The 14,629-nt window shown below is 38.9% G+C and overlaps 1 protein-coding gene across 3 annotated transcripts in view; it reads left to right on the top strand.

The window, feature by feature from the left end:
- The window catches only part of RDX (radixin), a 41,217-nt gene extending 31,206 nt beyond the window's left edge, over window positions 1-10,011 (top strand). For all 3 annotated transcript variants that reach the window (XM_040544082.1, XM_040544083.1, XM_040544084.1), the window contains 6 exons: window positions 183-346; window positions 987-1,117; window positions 4,051-4,211; window positions 4,905-4,997; window positions 6,412-6,657; window positions 7,611-10,011. In XM_040544082.1, coding sequence (XP_040400016.1) covers window positions 183-346; window positions 987-1,117; window positions 4,051-4,211; window positions 4,905-4,997; window positions 6,412-6,657; window positions 7,611-7,775 — 960 coding nt within the window. In that variant the 3' untranslated portion in view covers window positions 7,776-10,011. The remainder of the gene's footprint in view (window positions 1-182; window positions 347-986; window positions 1,118-4,050; window positions 4,212-4,904; window positions 4,998-6,411; window positions 6,658-7,610) is intronic.
- The last annotated feature ends 4,618 nt before the right edge of the window (window positions 10,012-14,629 follow it).

Here is a 14,629-nt window from a genome sequence, read left to right on the forward strand (position 1 = left end):
ATTTATCTTGCAGGTTCCTTACAGTAACTAGGTTTATAGACTTAATGTGTTGAATCGCTCACTAGAGAAATGTCAAAATGGTTGTAAATTTAAATTTAACAAATGCAGGTCTGCAGGGATACTTTGAGTCTCATCACAACTGAGTGTTTAGATTAATGGATATGCTGCAATTATTTTTCTAGGATTTTGTTTTTTATGCACCTCGTCTGAGAATTAACAAGCGGATTTTGGCACTATGTATGGGAAATCATGAATTGTACATGAGGAGGAGGAAACCTGATACAATTGAAGTGCAACAGATGAAGGCCCAAGCTAGAGAAGAGAAACATCAGAAACAATTGGAAAGGTAATTAACAAACTTTCATGAAACAGAAGAAAAATTCTTCTATCCTTTTAAGAAAACTAAGTCATAGAATATCAGGCATCCTAGCATTCTAGAAGAGACGTCTGCTTTTCTTTCTGTAACATGGTTCACCTGTCTTAACAGAAAGCCGTATCCTTGTTGAGCTTTCAGCATAGTAATAGTAGCTGTACCGTTGTTTCTCATTAAGTCTTTTTGTGAAACAGTTTTAAGTCTCTGTTGCTTAATTCTTAGGGACTTTTATCCTCTACAGGTGAACTGTTAAAGCAAGTTCAGTGAAGAATATCATGATTTACCTTTTGTATACTCTAAAAATAAAGACAGTTGCTATTTCTAGCCCAGATGAAACATCAGTTGTGTAAAAACGTAGCTGTAGTTTTGGATTTATCCGGTTGAGCCATAACCGAGGTTGCTAAGCAATTCTTGTTCCTAAAGTCTTTTTTCTGTAAAGCATTTTGAAATAATGAAACTTGGTTCCTCTGTTTGCATTGTAAAATGAATTCAAAACATTTAGAATTATGTACTTCTGTACTAGCTGGGTAAATTAAAATAATATGCTACCAGAATCCTAAGACTATAATTTAATCTGCTTGAGGTTTAAAAAAAAAACTTCTAATATTTTCAGGGCACAACTAGAAAATGAGAAGAAGAAAAGGGAGATAGCAGAAAAGGAAAAGGAAAGAATAGAGCGTGAAAAGGAAGAATTAATGGAACGCTTAAGACAAATTGAAGAGCAAACAATGAAAGCTCAGAAAGGTGAGCTCTTACTGGTCCTGGATTTGTTATAGCTGATGACACTGTTTAGCTCATTTGGGTAGTGAGGTTCCACAGTTCTCTTGGTATATGTTTTTGTGGTTTTTTTTTTCCAACTTATTTTAATAACAGCAAAACTTAATGGTGTGTTTATGATTTGATTTAAGAGCTGTTCTTCTTTTCAATGTTAAAAGTTGAAAGTTGGGGGGTGTGTGGGTATGTGTGCATCATATGAAGACTCTTATTAAAATTAGGAATTGTTTTTTCTTAATAAAACTGAAGATAATCAGTATACAGTTTAACTCAAACCTGTGAAGTACTTGACATGCTGAAAACCTGAGGCTGGAGGGGGCCTAAAGATTCAACGTAATTCGTCTAGGATTTTGTTGAATGTAACTTTTCCTTTGAAAGTTCCTTAGCTCTTTGTTTTCCCATCCCCTTGTAAGATTTTAGAATTTTAAAAACTAAAATTTTGTCAGATTTCAGTGAATAAGCTATATTTAGTGAATAATCACGGCTCTTTGTGTTGAACTACTCCGTACAGTCCATGCCTCTTTCCATGCTGCTTTCCACTCGCTCCTTTCCATACTCTTTTTCTGCTTCAGGTTTGGTTCATATTCATAAAAGTTCCATTCTTCTCTCTTCTGGTCACAAATGGTGTGGCTACATCTGTGCAAATAAATTGCATATGCCTGGCACTGTTCTCTAGCTCTACCTCTGTATGTCTCAGTATTTCAGTGCAGAACAGGTTGGACACACCCAGACAGCTGACATCCAAGCTGGGCTTTGGAATTGCTCAAAGGAGAGGTTTTTATCCCAGATCACAGTGTCAGGGTGACTGAAGGTTTAATTCTGTGGATAGTGAGTTCTAGTGCTTTGTAGTATCTCGTGGTGCTGTTTTGCGTGGTATCATGGAAGTTACCATCAGCAGCAGCATGGTGAGCAGTTCACCTGACTGTCATATTATTGTGTCTCCATCACTAAATCAGCTGCTGACGTCAGGTGTTTGCCCTTCTGCTAGGGGAAAAAAAACCCACAGGCACATTTTCAGTAAACAACAGTGAGTAGCTAGTACGTCTCCCAAGTCCTTGAAAGGTGTGTATACATTTGTAATTTGACTAAACCCAGAAGCTTTTCACCAGGCACTGAAAAAGGCACTCCTGTTGATGTAACAGGTGCCCTCTGCAAATTCCAGCCCTTGCTTAAAATCATGAGTATGACAGAGCTTCTCTGAGGAAAGGTTAAAACCTTTTTATTCTGTGGGCTTTGTGTTCTGGATTTTGTGATGATCTGATGAAATAAGTTCCATGTTTCCTTTATTTAAAAAAAAAAAAATCACGTTTTGGTCCAAATTTTAAATGAACAAAAACGCAATCCTGGGTAGGATGTTCAGCAGGGAAAATGTCAGCTGAAATCTCTTTCATGAAAGTATAGGCATCACGGAACCTTAAAAATAAGCAGTGTTTCCAGAGCTACTCTGACTTGGTGATCATATTCCAATTGTTGCATTTCCAAAGACGGGACATCAGAATCGGTGTTAAGCATGTGACAACCATTAATTTTTGGAGAACTTGACAGGAATTATACTGTAGCTTAGAGTTCTTGAGAGCTGTGTTACTGAAGAAAACTTACAAAGTTTAACCTTGTTCTGAGTGTGTCTGTATCATTAAGGGATAGGAATCAGAATAGGATTTTTTTCGTCTGGAGTTGTTTCATTATATTGAGTTAAACAGCATACTCGATCTTCATTTTAATAAAGAAAAAATAATGCTCTTGCTAAGTTAGAAATTGTTATAACGCACTTCATTTGGAAATATCTTTAGTTGTAAAATACAATAGAAATCACTTGTTAATATTTCTTTTAACATGTATGTTACTAGGAAAACTGTTCTGTAGGAAAGAGTATAAATGCATAACTGTCAAAGAAACTAGTACAAAAAAACAATTCCTTGATTCTGAACAAATTATTTTATGTTTTGGTAAATTTAATAGGAAATAGTTTATTTTCTTATAGAGTACATAATGGCCATGTGTTAGTAGTCTTTAGCCTTCTTTTCCTGTATGGACTAGTGTATATATGAATGGTGCCTTTGTTCTGTAGTTGATACGGTAGTTTTTTCCATCTTCATTGGAAGACTTTGTCCTTTTGAATAGTGTTTTAAAACGTTTGTGCATTTTATTTAATTTTATAAGCACTACATTTGGGTAACTCAACATATTTGTAATGCCATGCCCCTGATTCTGGCCTTCAAATTTGGATTATCAGAAAAACCAAAGTTCCCTGTGCAAATCTTCCTTTGAAATTACAGAAGTGGTAGATTGTTGTTTCTTCCTATTTCTCTTATATCATGGTTTAGCCCGTTAGCTTGTTATGTTTTGCTAACCAGGCAGCTAGACAACTATTACCCCTTCCTTGATTTAAGGTTTTCCTCTTTGCATCTTTTTGAAGCTGGCTCTGTTCTCTGACTTTTCCAGTGGGTCACTTTGGAGGTGCATGTCTAAATTGTCAGTTGCAGTTAAGGTATTGTTTGAAGCATTTTAATAGAGTAGGTGATTTTCTGGCTTTTTATGGTAACAGGATGATTTATTGTATATAAGAACTTTTCACATAAGTGAGAGGGAGTATATACTTAGTGATAGAACTAAATTAATAAAGATGAGTTGATACTTTTCTGAAACCTTGGGCCATCAGTCAAGTGAGATGAAATATATCCAACATATGTTTCAAACAGGGAGAATAAAAATCAGACTTGGAGTGTAGCTCTGGGGAACATGATAACAGCTCTTCTTGGCTTAAGTCAGGCTAACTTGAGGCAGCCTTGTAAATCTGTCAGTTTTCTACCTTACTTTATTTTGTGTGTTATGGTTGTTATCTGTGTTACATACGAGTAGGAGTTAAGTAACAATGTATTGTCTGCAAACTTTCCCTATGGCAGAGCTAGAGGAACAGACTAGAAGAGCTCTAGAACTGGATCAAGAACGAAAGCGTGCAAAAGAAGAAGCAGAGCGCCTGGAAAAAGAGCGTCGAGCAGCTGAAGAAGCTAAAGCTGCTCTAGCCAAGCAGGCAGCTGATCAAATGAAGAACCAGGAGCAACTAGTAAGAATCTTTAACTCTACATTAAACAAATGGAAAAATACAGTTGGAAATCTAGACTTTGATATTGGTTACATCTATTTTGTAAAATGGACAAGTATATGAAATGCTCCATGCTTTGTTACAGGTTGTTTTGGGACTTAGTATAAAAAAATAATAAAACCCTTATGTTAGATTTTACTCTTTGCAGCGTTATCTTCTTATAGTCTGTGTTAGATAGCTTTTGTTCGAAGATTTGCACGTACTAACTAAGGCACAAACTTTAGGAGAGTTTCTCAACTATAAAACAGTTTTTTGTCTTCTAAGTCAGCACACAATGCTGAAGGTAAGATGTAGCTTGACAGTGCTGAGATTGTGATCCAGAGTCATCAGATTTTTGGTGGAACCTTTAAAGCTATATTAAACTGAAAGAATGCCAAACAGTAATTTGTAACTGCAGCTCTTTATTTCCCAACGAGTTTGGAAGTGCAGCAGACATACGTGTATGTGTGTATATATATGTGTATGTATGTGTGCCTCTGGACTTATTCCTGTCAGGCAAGATTACTGATTCTCTCCCTCTGTCACGTATGTTTAAAATTTCTGTTTTGAATAAGCAGAGAAGTGATGGATAACTGCTGTGATCCAACTTGAAAATAGTCAAAGGCAGAACCAAAATAGTATTGAACTAAATGTTTTTGTTTGTTTTTGTTTCAGGCAGCAGAACTTGCTGAATTCACTGCCAAGATTGCACTTCTAGAGGAGGCCAAGAAAAAAAAAGAGGAGGAAGCCTCAGAATGGCAACACAAAGTAATGAGCTCATGCTGTGTGAAGTCAGAACTTCAAAGAAACTAAGGGAGATGAGTGCAGGAATACCAGTGGAAGTCCGTGGGGTTGGGTCTGTTACTCCCTTAGGCTTCAGAGAAGCTTTTCTTAAAGGTTTTTGTTCTCCAGTCTTCTATAGAAGTGTAAACTGACTTCAGAAGTCATCTCTTAGTAGCAGATAGACATGAAGGGGGAGAGGGGGAAATCTCACCACAAAGGTGTGATCAAAGATTTGAGATGGCTTCCGTATGTGTGGTAATGGAATAGATTGGATCTTTGTGCTGGAAAAGAAACGCGTCAAGAGAGGTATAAAAAAACATGAGTGGTGGTGAAAAAGAGGAATTAGAACAAAGACACATCAAGTGTAACGAGACCATCGTTTAAATAAAAATTCAGTGTAAGACAAAATTCTCAGCACTGGTGGAGCCACACCTGGAGTGCTGGGTCCAGTTCCGGGCTCCCCAGTACCAGAGAGACCTGGGCATACTGGAGAGAGCCCAACACAGGGCCACCAGGATGATGAAGGCACTGGAGCATCTCTGCTGTGAGGAGAGGCTGGGAGAGCTGGGGCTGCTGAGCCTGGAGAAGAGGAGGCTCAGGGGGGTCTCATCCGTGTCCCTAAATCCCTGAAGGGAGGGTGCAGAGAGGCCGGAGCCAGGCTCTGCTCAGCGGTGCCCAGTGCCAGGACAGGAGGCCATGGGCACAGCCGGGCACCCAGGAGGCTCCCTCTGAGCACCAGGCAGCACTTCTGTGCTGGGCGGGTGACGGAGCCCTGGCACAGGCTGCCCAGAGAGGCTGTGGGGTCTCCTCCTTGGGGATCTCCAAAAGCCGCCTGGACGTGGTCCTGGGCAGCCTGCTCTGGGTGTCCCTGCTTGGGCAGGAGGTTTGGACTAAATGGCCTCCAGAGGTCCCTGCCAATCCTTATCACTCTGTGATTCTGTGAAAATATTTCTTCACAATTTGTAATTGACTATGGAATGTGAATACTAGCTGTATACACAGGTTAGGAAGTGATTGAACAATTTCTTATAAAAGTTCTGGTTGAATATGAAATTCAAGGACATCACCTTTGTTTAGGAAGTCCCTGAGGCTCAAATTTCTGGAGGCTGGAAAAATTGGAAAGTAATCAAAATATTACCCTCCTCTCTGACTCTTCTCTCACTCTTCTATGGCTACTGGTGGAAATGGGTGGACTGAATGGACCTTTAGTATAGCTGGTTTTAGTCATACCTCTTTTATCCTGTTTTTCTCTTTGACAGCTTTCAGCATCTACGCTTTTCCTGTGTTATTTATAGAGGTGGTTTCCCTGTATCTAAAACCATCTCAAATATTTCTTTCTAATTTTCTGACTATTTGTAAATCAGTTTTAAAGATGCTAAGTGTTCTTTACTTTATTTAGGCTTTTGCAGCCCAGGAGGACTTGGAAAAGACCAAAGAAGAACTGAAATCTGTGATGTCTGCTCCTCCTCCTCCACCTCCTCCCCCACCAGTTATTCCTCCAACAGAGAACGAACACGATGAACATGATGAGAACAATGCTGAAGCCAGCGCAGAGCTGTCTTCTGATGGTGTCATGAATCACAGGAGTGAGGAAGAACGGGTAACAGAAACACAGAAAAATGAACGTGTTAAGAAACAACTCCAGGTAATGAAGACTTACAGTTGCATCGACATAATTCAGGCTTTGCGTTTTCATTCTTTGTTTGTCAAAAATCTCATTGAAGTTATGAAAACACCCTTATCGTTTATTTTGGTTTATTACTATTTAACCAATAGCCTTCATAGTGCTCTAGCAGCAGAAGAAATGGGGAGGCTGGATGTAAGATTATGCTTTATAGCTTAGAAGTATTACTATGTTGTCATACTGGACAGTAAAGATTTCTAGTAATTATTATAATGCCCAGGACACCGAATGCTAAAACATGATGCTTTCCTTTTTAAATTACTGAAATTAAGTAGTATGATCAGATGCTCGCTTAATAGTGTTTGGGTTTATCTGCAGTTGCTCAGACTTCGTAAATGCAAAAACTGAAATATGCCCATTTAGGATGAATCTTAATTCCCTGAAAAAGAGCATTTACTTGTAGGCTAGTCTGTCTCTCAAAGTATAATAATATAATATTAGTGGTAACAGTTTGCTGAGTTAAGAAATGTCTGTTTGGAAAGGAAATAAATGAGAAGTTGCTTCTTTTTTTGGCAGCAATATCTTAGTAGTGTGATTTGGTAATTTATCTTTTCTGCTTGAACAGTCACTGACAGAATCGGGGAGATGACTGTGCTGTCTTTAGTCAAGCAGAAATAGAAATAAGATCATTCTCCTGCCTTTGCCTGCTGCTCCCTCTTTTCTTAGATGTTAGGGTATGAGGCCTTTTTTCTAGTTTGGTGCTCACGCTTCTGTAAGGAAAGAATCCTGCTGCTCTTCTCTTCCTTCTGCAGTCTTTCTGATAGATCTCTCAACTTTAGTTACTGAACATTACAGAAAGTATTTCGTTAGTTGGCATTTAAGAAATTCCAAGCTGCAAAATAGATGTTATCAGAAATTCGAGAATCATTAAAAGATTAGTTAAAGGACTCAAATGCAAATATTTTATTCAACAGGCTTTAAGTTCTGAGTTGGCTCAAGCCAGAGACGAAACCAAGAAAACACAAAATGATGTCCTTCATGCTGAGAATGTTAAAGCAGGCCGTGATAAGTACAAGACACTTCGACAAATCCGACAAGGCAATACAAAGCAGCGTATTGATGAGTTTGAAGCAATGTGAGAGCTGTTATTTTGCATATATGTTCTTCGTAAAGCTGAACCACCAACAGAGATAAAAGCAGGTCTTTGCATATTTGATGGATTGCACCCCACTTTGCCAAAGCACTTAATACCAGTGTGACTACAGTGGTCAGAGGACAAATTTATGGGAAGCTATTCAACAGTAAGGCAGTCTGTCATCCGTAACTTCTGCGGGGGGAGGGTGTGGAGAATAATAGCAATTTTTTCCCCCCCATCACGTCTTCAGTTTTATTGTTTTGTAGTTTTTTCTTTGAAAACTGATGTGAAGTATATACTGACTGACAAGTGTACATACTGCTTAAACCTTAAGAAATAGAAAGAACAATGGAGCCGAACCTAAACTGGATAGGTACTACTATTTCAATATGATGAAGTTTGAAATTACGTTTTTTCAATGTAGCTACACCACTAAGAGTTTGATATCACTGACTTTCAGTTTCTTTTTTTCTCATTTTTTTCCTTCCCAAGTCAAATTCTTTGGTGTTTCATGTCCTGTCATCATTGATGGTTTTCTTTGCCTACCTGTTCACAAAGGTCTGGATGGCAGGTGGTAGTTCCAGGAGATGTTTTTTTAAATGGAACACTACCTGTGGGCAGCACGTGGCTGCGAATAGGCTTGAATAAGTATTGCTTTGCCTAGGTGATTATTTTAGATGCGCAAAATGTTCTAATGCAGCAAAATAAAATAATAATAATAAAAAAAAGCTTTGTAAGCTATTTGCTTGTAATTATTTTATTTGCAGTAGGGAGACCTGGACCTTTCTGGCAAGGGAGCATATGAAAACATCAGTCCCAGGGAGGGGACAGTATCCTACCTCACTACTACATACATGATGACTGGTCCTTCAAACACCAGGGAAACAGCTCTGTTTAAACTGACTCTCACTATTCAGTAATATCACAAATGCTAGGAGCCCTCACTCCTAGGATTTTCTTTGAATTCAAGATGGATTTATAGTGCTAAATGCTATTTAACTGCCTTTTGTTGAGTTTAAATTGTAAAAACATCGTATGTTTTTTAAAGCTGCAACCCGTCACTGGTATACTATCTTCTGGGAGGGGTGTAGAAGGTGCTTATGAGTTAACTTGGTTTTAGGTTTCCAAATAAAAATGAAAGTTCCCAGAGTTGGAGTAAAAGTATTTGTAGCTTCAGTTTTCATTGAAGCTGTTATTGTAATTGTCGTATCTGATGTCAATCATTAAGTCCTTTCTCTCTTGAGAAGGAGACTTGTTCCTTTTTTCATGTGTTTTTCTTTGAGAAACCTGCTTAGAAAATGAACTTTAGAAATACCTTCACAGTTAATGTGAACTGCAGTTGTTCCTTCTGTTGCAGTACCCTAGTAAATATGCACAATGGAAGAACCCTGCTTTCTCTGAGGATGGTTCAGCTCTTTTCTGTTTGATATTATGCACTCATAAATTTACACTTATCTATTAAAATTTGCCATTTTATTAAACATTTTTTTCATGCACAATAGGTTTAATTTTTCTTATGAACAGTCCAACTAAGGCTTTTTTTTATTTTGCAGTTAAAGGTTGGCTATGTGGGGTGACATCATGAAAATAAAATAAAGATACATTAATATATTTTTGGTTTGTGGGGCTAAACATATCTCATTAACCTTGAGGACTGATGTGCAGATGGTGTACACGTGCTTCACAATGCTGCTTGGTGGAAGCTGGTGTTTCTGCTTGCGGTGCATTGTAAGAACAGTTCTTGTTTTATGGGCTTCATACACTGAAGCATAAGCAAATCTCCGAAGTATTCGAACAGTTTGCCATAGCAGGTGAAACACTGTGCTTTCAAGGAGTTCTTTTTTTTTTCCTGGAAAGTGTGCACTACTGTTGATGCATCAGTTTCAGTGTTGGGGAAAAATACCAGTAAAGTTTGCTGTTCATAAATCTACAGTATATAGAATAGGGGTAAATGGATTAGATCCATTTATAAAGCTGTGTGATTTTTTTTCTAAAAACAACCAGGAACAACCATTTGTACTATGGATTTTCACAATGAACAAAGTGGTAATAGCTGCTGTCACCAGCATTTGGGAACACTTACTGGTGCAGAAGTACTAAGAATACATTTAATGATTACTTGGTGAAGTAATTTTCCACATGCTTTTTCCTTTAGCATCCTGTTTTGTGTTGTACAATTAAGCTACGATTACATCTACTATTTTGGATAACATTCATTGGTTAACAATAAAGAGATACAGTTAATTTCTCTGAGGTCCATTGTTGTTATTTAAAGCACATTTTTTTCTGTCAGTTTTACTGAATGCACTGTGCTAGGCTTTTTCCAGAGCAGTGTACAAATGGTGGTAATCAGTCTTTTGTTTCACAGGATGGTCAAATTGAAATTTAAAAATAAAAATAAATTATTAAGTTGTCTGTAGAGAATGGTGCTCACGAAATTGCTGCATACAGTTGGGAGAAAGCACTGGCGATTGTCAATTCAGAATGGGATTTGCAATGTCAGAGCATATTAGTTCTCCTGACCTGAAGGTGGTTTGGCCACATAAGAAATTTGTGGGTAATGTAAGAACTTTCAATCACTGCCTACATATTGCTTAGCCCCAGGATAAGTGAAATGTAATTTTAAGTCAAAGTCTTAAACATTGAGAAACTTTTTTTATGTTATTACACATTATAGTAGACAATGCTGTCAAATACATGCGTAGCTATATGTTTTCTGTAATGGCAAGTTTGTAATTTTTCACCCCTCTACTGCACTAGGAGAAGGGCAGGAGCAGTCCTGCGTTAAGTAAGTATACAAATTAATCTGCTCTCACGTAAATTGGGCCTCCTCTCGGGTGGCTTTCTATTCGGTCCTGTGTTTGTTTGCCCTTGCACTCAAATGCAAGCACGTAACCCTTTTTGTTACTCTGTATGGTAGAATTGTTATGATGAATTAAAACACTTGTACTTGATGCTTTTAACTGGGTACGTTTTTAGTGTATACTTCCTTCTCCTTGAAGCCCCTTCTGCTGGAGATTAGGTTAAAGTTTGTCGTTTGTTAGCTTCTGCCATAGGTATGTAACTCAGAATATTGTGCTTGAAAAGGGAGGTAAGTGCTTTGTAAGTGGCTCCTTTAAATATGTTCTTGAGATGGAGGAAAAAAGTGTCATTATTTAAAGGCCAGACTAACACAATCACTTAGAATGCTTCAGTGTAAAAGAAGAGATTTTGTCTTTTTAAAATAGGTCCCTATGCACATTGAAACTTGGATTTTCTGTTGGTTGGATCTTCAACTACATGTTTCTTACTCCATTTATTTTGTCCAAAACAGAACAAAGCTCATGCTTATGTTTTTAAATGCAATTGGGGAGCATTATTGCGCTTCTGCCTTTTTCTTACAACATGTTCTCCAGGGTTGTTCAGGTTACTTTGCTTGACCACCTCTGAGGAAAAAGGAGGTCTGTTCTAAACAAAAGACTAAACTTATGAAAAGATTTCTCTCTCTCTCTCTCTCTCTCTTTCAATGACAACATAGAGATAAAAATGATCAGTTAAAATCCTTTTGCTTTTGAAAAGGAACTTCTATGCAACCATTTTCCATGTCTTCATGTGTGGATCATCCAAAATATCTTGTGTCTGAGGGAGAACCAAATTAATTTCAAGAACTGGGTTTTTTAACAAAGGTGATGTATTCCCATGGAATGAGGCGGTTGATACTAGCCTTCATAAGAGTGTTTTCTGGGTAGAATTGTCAACCCAAGAAAATCAAAAGCTTCCTTTCAAAAGAGCCTAATGCAGTGTTCACTTATTACTAGAAGCCTTCCCATATGCACAGCATAATGTATTCAGATGATAAGATTTTTTAGGAAAATATAGTAAATGTCAACGGATCAACATTACAAACTGATACTTTTTTGACCTTTCCAGAGCATATTCCTCTAGCTGTGCTTAGAGGTGAGCGGACCTGCCTCCCAGCTGGGATGCTGTGCTGGTTCGTCATCTGGGAGAACGGCAAGGGGATGGTTCTGGATGCTGTGGGTGCCTCCCAGGTAGTGTCTGCCTGCTCTGCTCCCAGGCAGGCCAAGCAGCACCTGTCCTGCCAAGCCGGTTGGTCTGCAAGCACCTGGGTGTTACACGACTGGGCTGTTTCCCAGTTTGGGGACCCAGCCAGCAGCAAGAAGCATCTCAGGGCTGGGAGGGACGGTATGATAGTGAAAGTTCACGGTGGTAGGGGGCTGTTAGAGAAAAAATGCCACGTGGTGAGGTAGGATCCTTAACTGGCAGATTTATTCACGTATGTCAAGGCCTCATCAGTTCATTCTTTCAGAATAAATTTATGGATGCTGAGAGTTGTTTCGCAAATTCAGCAGCTGGTTTGTTAGAAAGCGATGCACTTCTCATTTCACAGAGCTGAGTCCAGATCTGTAGGCGCAGGCCAGCTATCTGACTTTTCTTCTGGTTGGTGGAGTCTGTTGCTTGTGTTCGCTTTACTCTCTGCAGATTCTGAGTTGATAGACTTAATTTGAAGTGAGGTTAGTGAAACGTTGAGTTCTTTTCCTTTTTTTTTTTTTGCTTTACCTGAGTAGAGATTGCCAACACTATCAAATATAGATGTTTCATGTAATGCTAATGAAGAGGACCAAAAAGAAAAAAAAAGTCAACAACAAAAAACACTTCCCCTCAAAACTTCAAATCTAAACAATCACGTTTCTTGACAATAAGAGACCACAATACTTGCAGCAGTGCCTGCAGTATTCCACATATGCAGGGAGAAGAAGCTCATACCCACATAGCTCACAGTGTAGGGAAAGTTAGCGAAGGGAAATGAAACACTTTGACTTGTTGGGATTCAGTGATGTGCTTGTATTGGCTTTTGTAAGTAACATATCAGAGTTTCTGTTCACAGCAGTAGGCGTTAGGCAGCAGAAGAAACCAGGGGAGATGGAAATACACTTGAAAGGAGGTGGCCTGCTTGGTGCAGATATTCCTGATGCACGTGTGCACAAGAGTTAATGTTCCTTGAGCCCTGGATAAATGGATCAGGTGAAAAGACATCAAGCTCAGAGGTAGGACATTGGTTTTTGGTTTTGCATTGCTTTGTTTTGTTTGTATGTTTGTTTTAGACTATCCTATTTACACCAGAGGGCTTGCTGTTATCTGAACATTTAGCTGAAGGCTTTTAGGAGGCCTCTTGCTGAACACTGAAAGATCTTGGAGTTCTTTAAAACCAGGTGTACCCAGACTGCCCACTGTATTGCTTGTTATATTTCAGCAGGCACCCTCTGCAGTCTGATGATTTTGCTTTAGAGCCTTTCTACCTTCATGGTTTTAGCTGCCCCATTGCTTGTTCCAGCAACGTGAAACCCACGTGTACCCACGTGAAACAGTGATCTCGTGACAGGCTCTGTGACCACATATGCAGAACTCTGCAGGTTCTCATATCAAGTTTACAGCTCCACGTGGCCTCAGCTTTCACACTTCTTATCCACATCAATTTCTCTTTTGATACAGGATTTAACATCTTAATCCGTGATTTCAATGATTTTCTACAAAGCTGAGCTTCTAGTAAAAGGCTGACTTCTGTGTCAAATGTTTTCTTAAAATCCATCATCTTGAGGAGTTGAAATAGTCTAGCTTTACTTTTATTTAAACAGCAATTCTGATCGATTAATCTCTATGAATATGGTAATTGCAGTCGTATTGCCAGAAAGAGGTTCATTTGCATTGAGGCTGAAGCTGAAAACTCTTCTGCCAAGTGCACTTTGATCGTCCACACAGTAAGTCTAGAATGTGCGGGTAACATCCAGAGTACATAGGCTGGTATATCCAGCCCTCCCCTTTGTTATAGGGAATAAATTCATTTCTGTTTTGAGTGAGCGGATTCAGTATTTTAGGGATTTGGGATAGGACAGCAAGATTTGTCACGTATCAGAAAAAAATTGAAGCCGTGAGAAATCTTCATAACATTAATCTCCACTCCTACTTTGTTTCTTATTCTGGATAATTTTTCTTCAGTTTAATTCATGTTTTAAATTCTTGGGTCTCTTCTCTTGTGACCAGTGTATCAGGCAACTGTCATGCTGCTCAAGTACCAGTCACGCTTCTCTGTACCATTTGAAAACACAGCTCTTGCTCTTTCTCTTCTTTAGCATTTGGGATCTTACATGGTTGTTTTCAACAAAGCTCGCTAACTCATCATAAGATTTAGAACTACTGCTGCTGCTGCTTGGAACAATCTCTGGATTAATTTAAGCTATGTGTTCTCATATCAGGCGTGCATGGCGAATTGTTATATGCCACCTTTTAAAAGTAATACCTATAGTGACTATATAATAATTGTCAGGAGCATTCTGGAGAACAGAAAATGTCAGAAAATAAGTACATTAATACATGCAGAAAATTGGGGAAGATATGAATCAGTGTTTGTACCCATGAGGCTCAATTTTAAGCCTAACCCTAGTCATGCACACAAGGGAGCACGTGGGAGAGACATTTCTGTTTGTCTAATTCTGTTTTGTGGCTGGACCGAGCGAGAGAGAGGGCTGGAACAGGACGGTTGTGCTTGCTCAAGCAGCAGAACGGCCAGGTGCAATTGCACGGTGCAGTGGCTTTGCTCTTCAACACAGCAGTTGTCACGGATGTAAAAATCCTAAAAAGAAAATGCATGGACTAGCTGTTTCCTGCAGACTGCTATATGAAGGAGTCACGTCTAAGTTTCTGCCTGCCTTCAAACTTCATCTGTAGGTCACTCTGGTCGAAACTGAAGTCCTCTGTAACATAAGCACGGCTGCCTTTGAGGAGTTACCCAGTTGTTCTTCAGCCCATGTGTTTAAGAAGTAGTGGCAGGTGTGGCTGGGGTTAAAGATCTCTTACCTG

The sequence above is a fragment of the Cygnus olor genome, chromosome 1, assembly GCF_009769625.2.
Source record: "Cygnus olor isolate bCygOlo1 chromosome 1, bCygOlo1.pri.v2, whole genome shotgun sequence".
NCBI lineage: Eukaryota > Metazoa > Chordata > Aves > Anseriformes > Anatidae > Cygnus > Cygnus olor.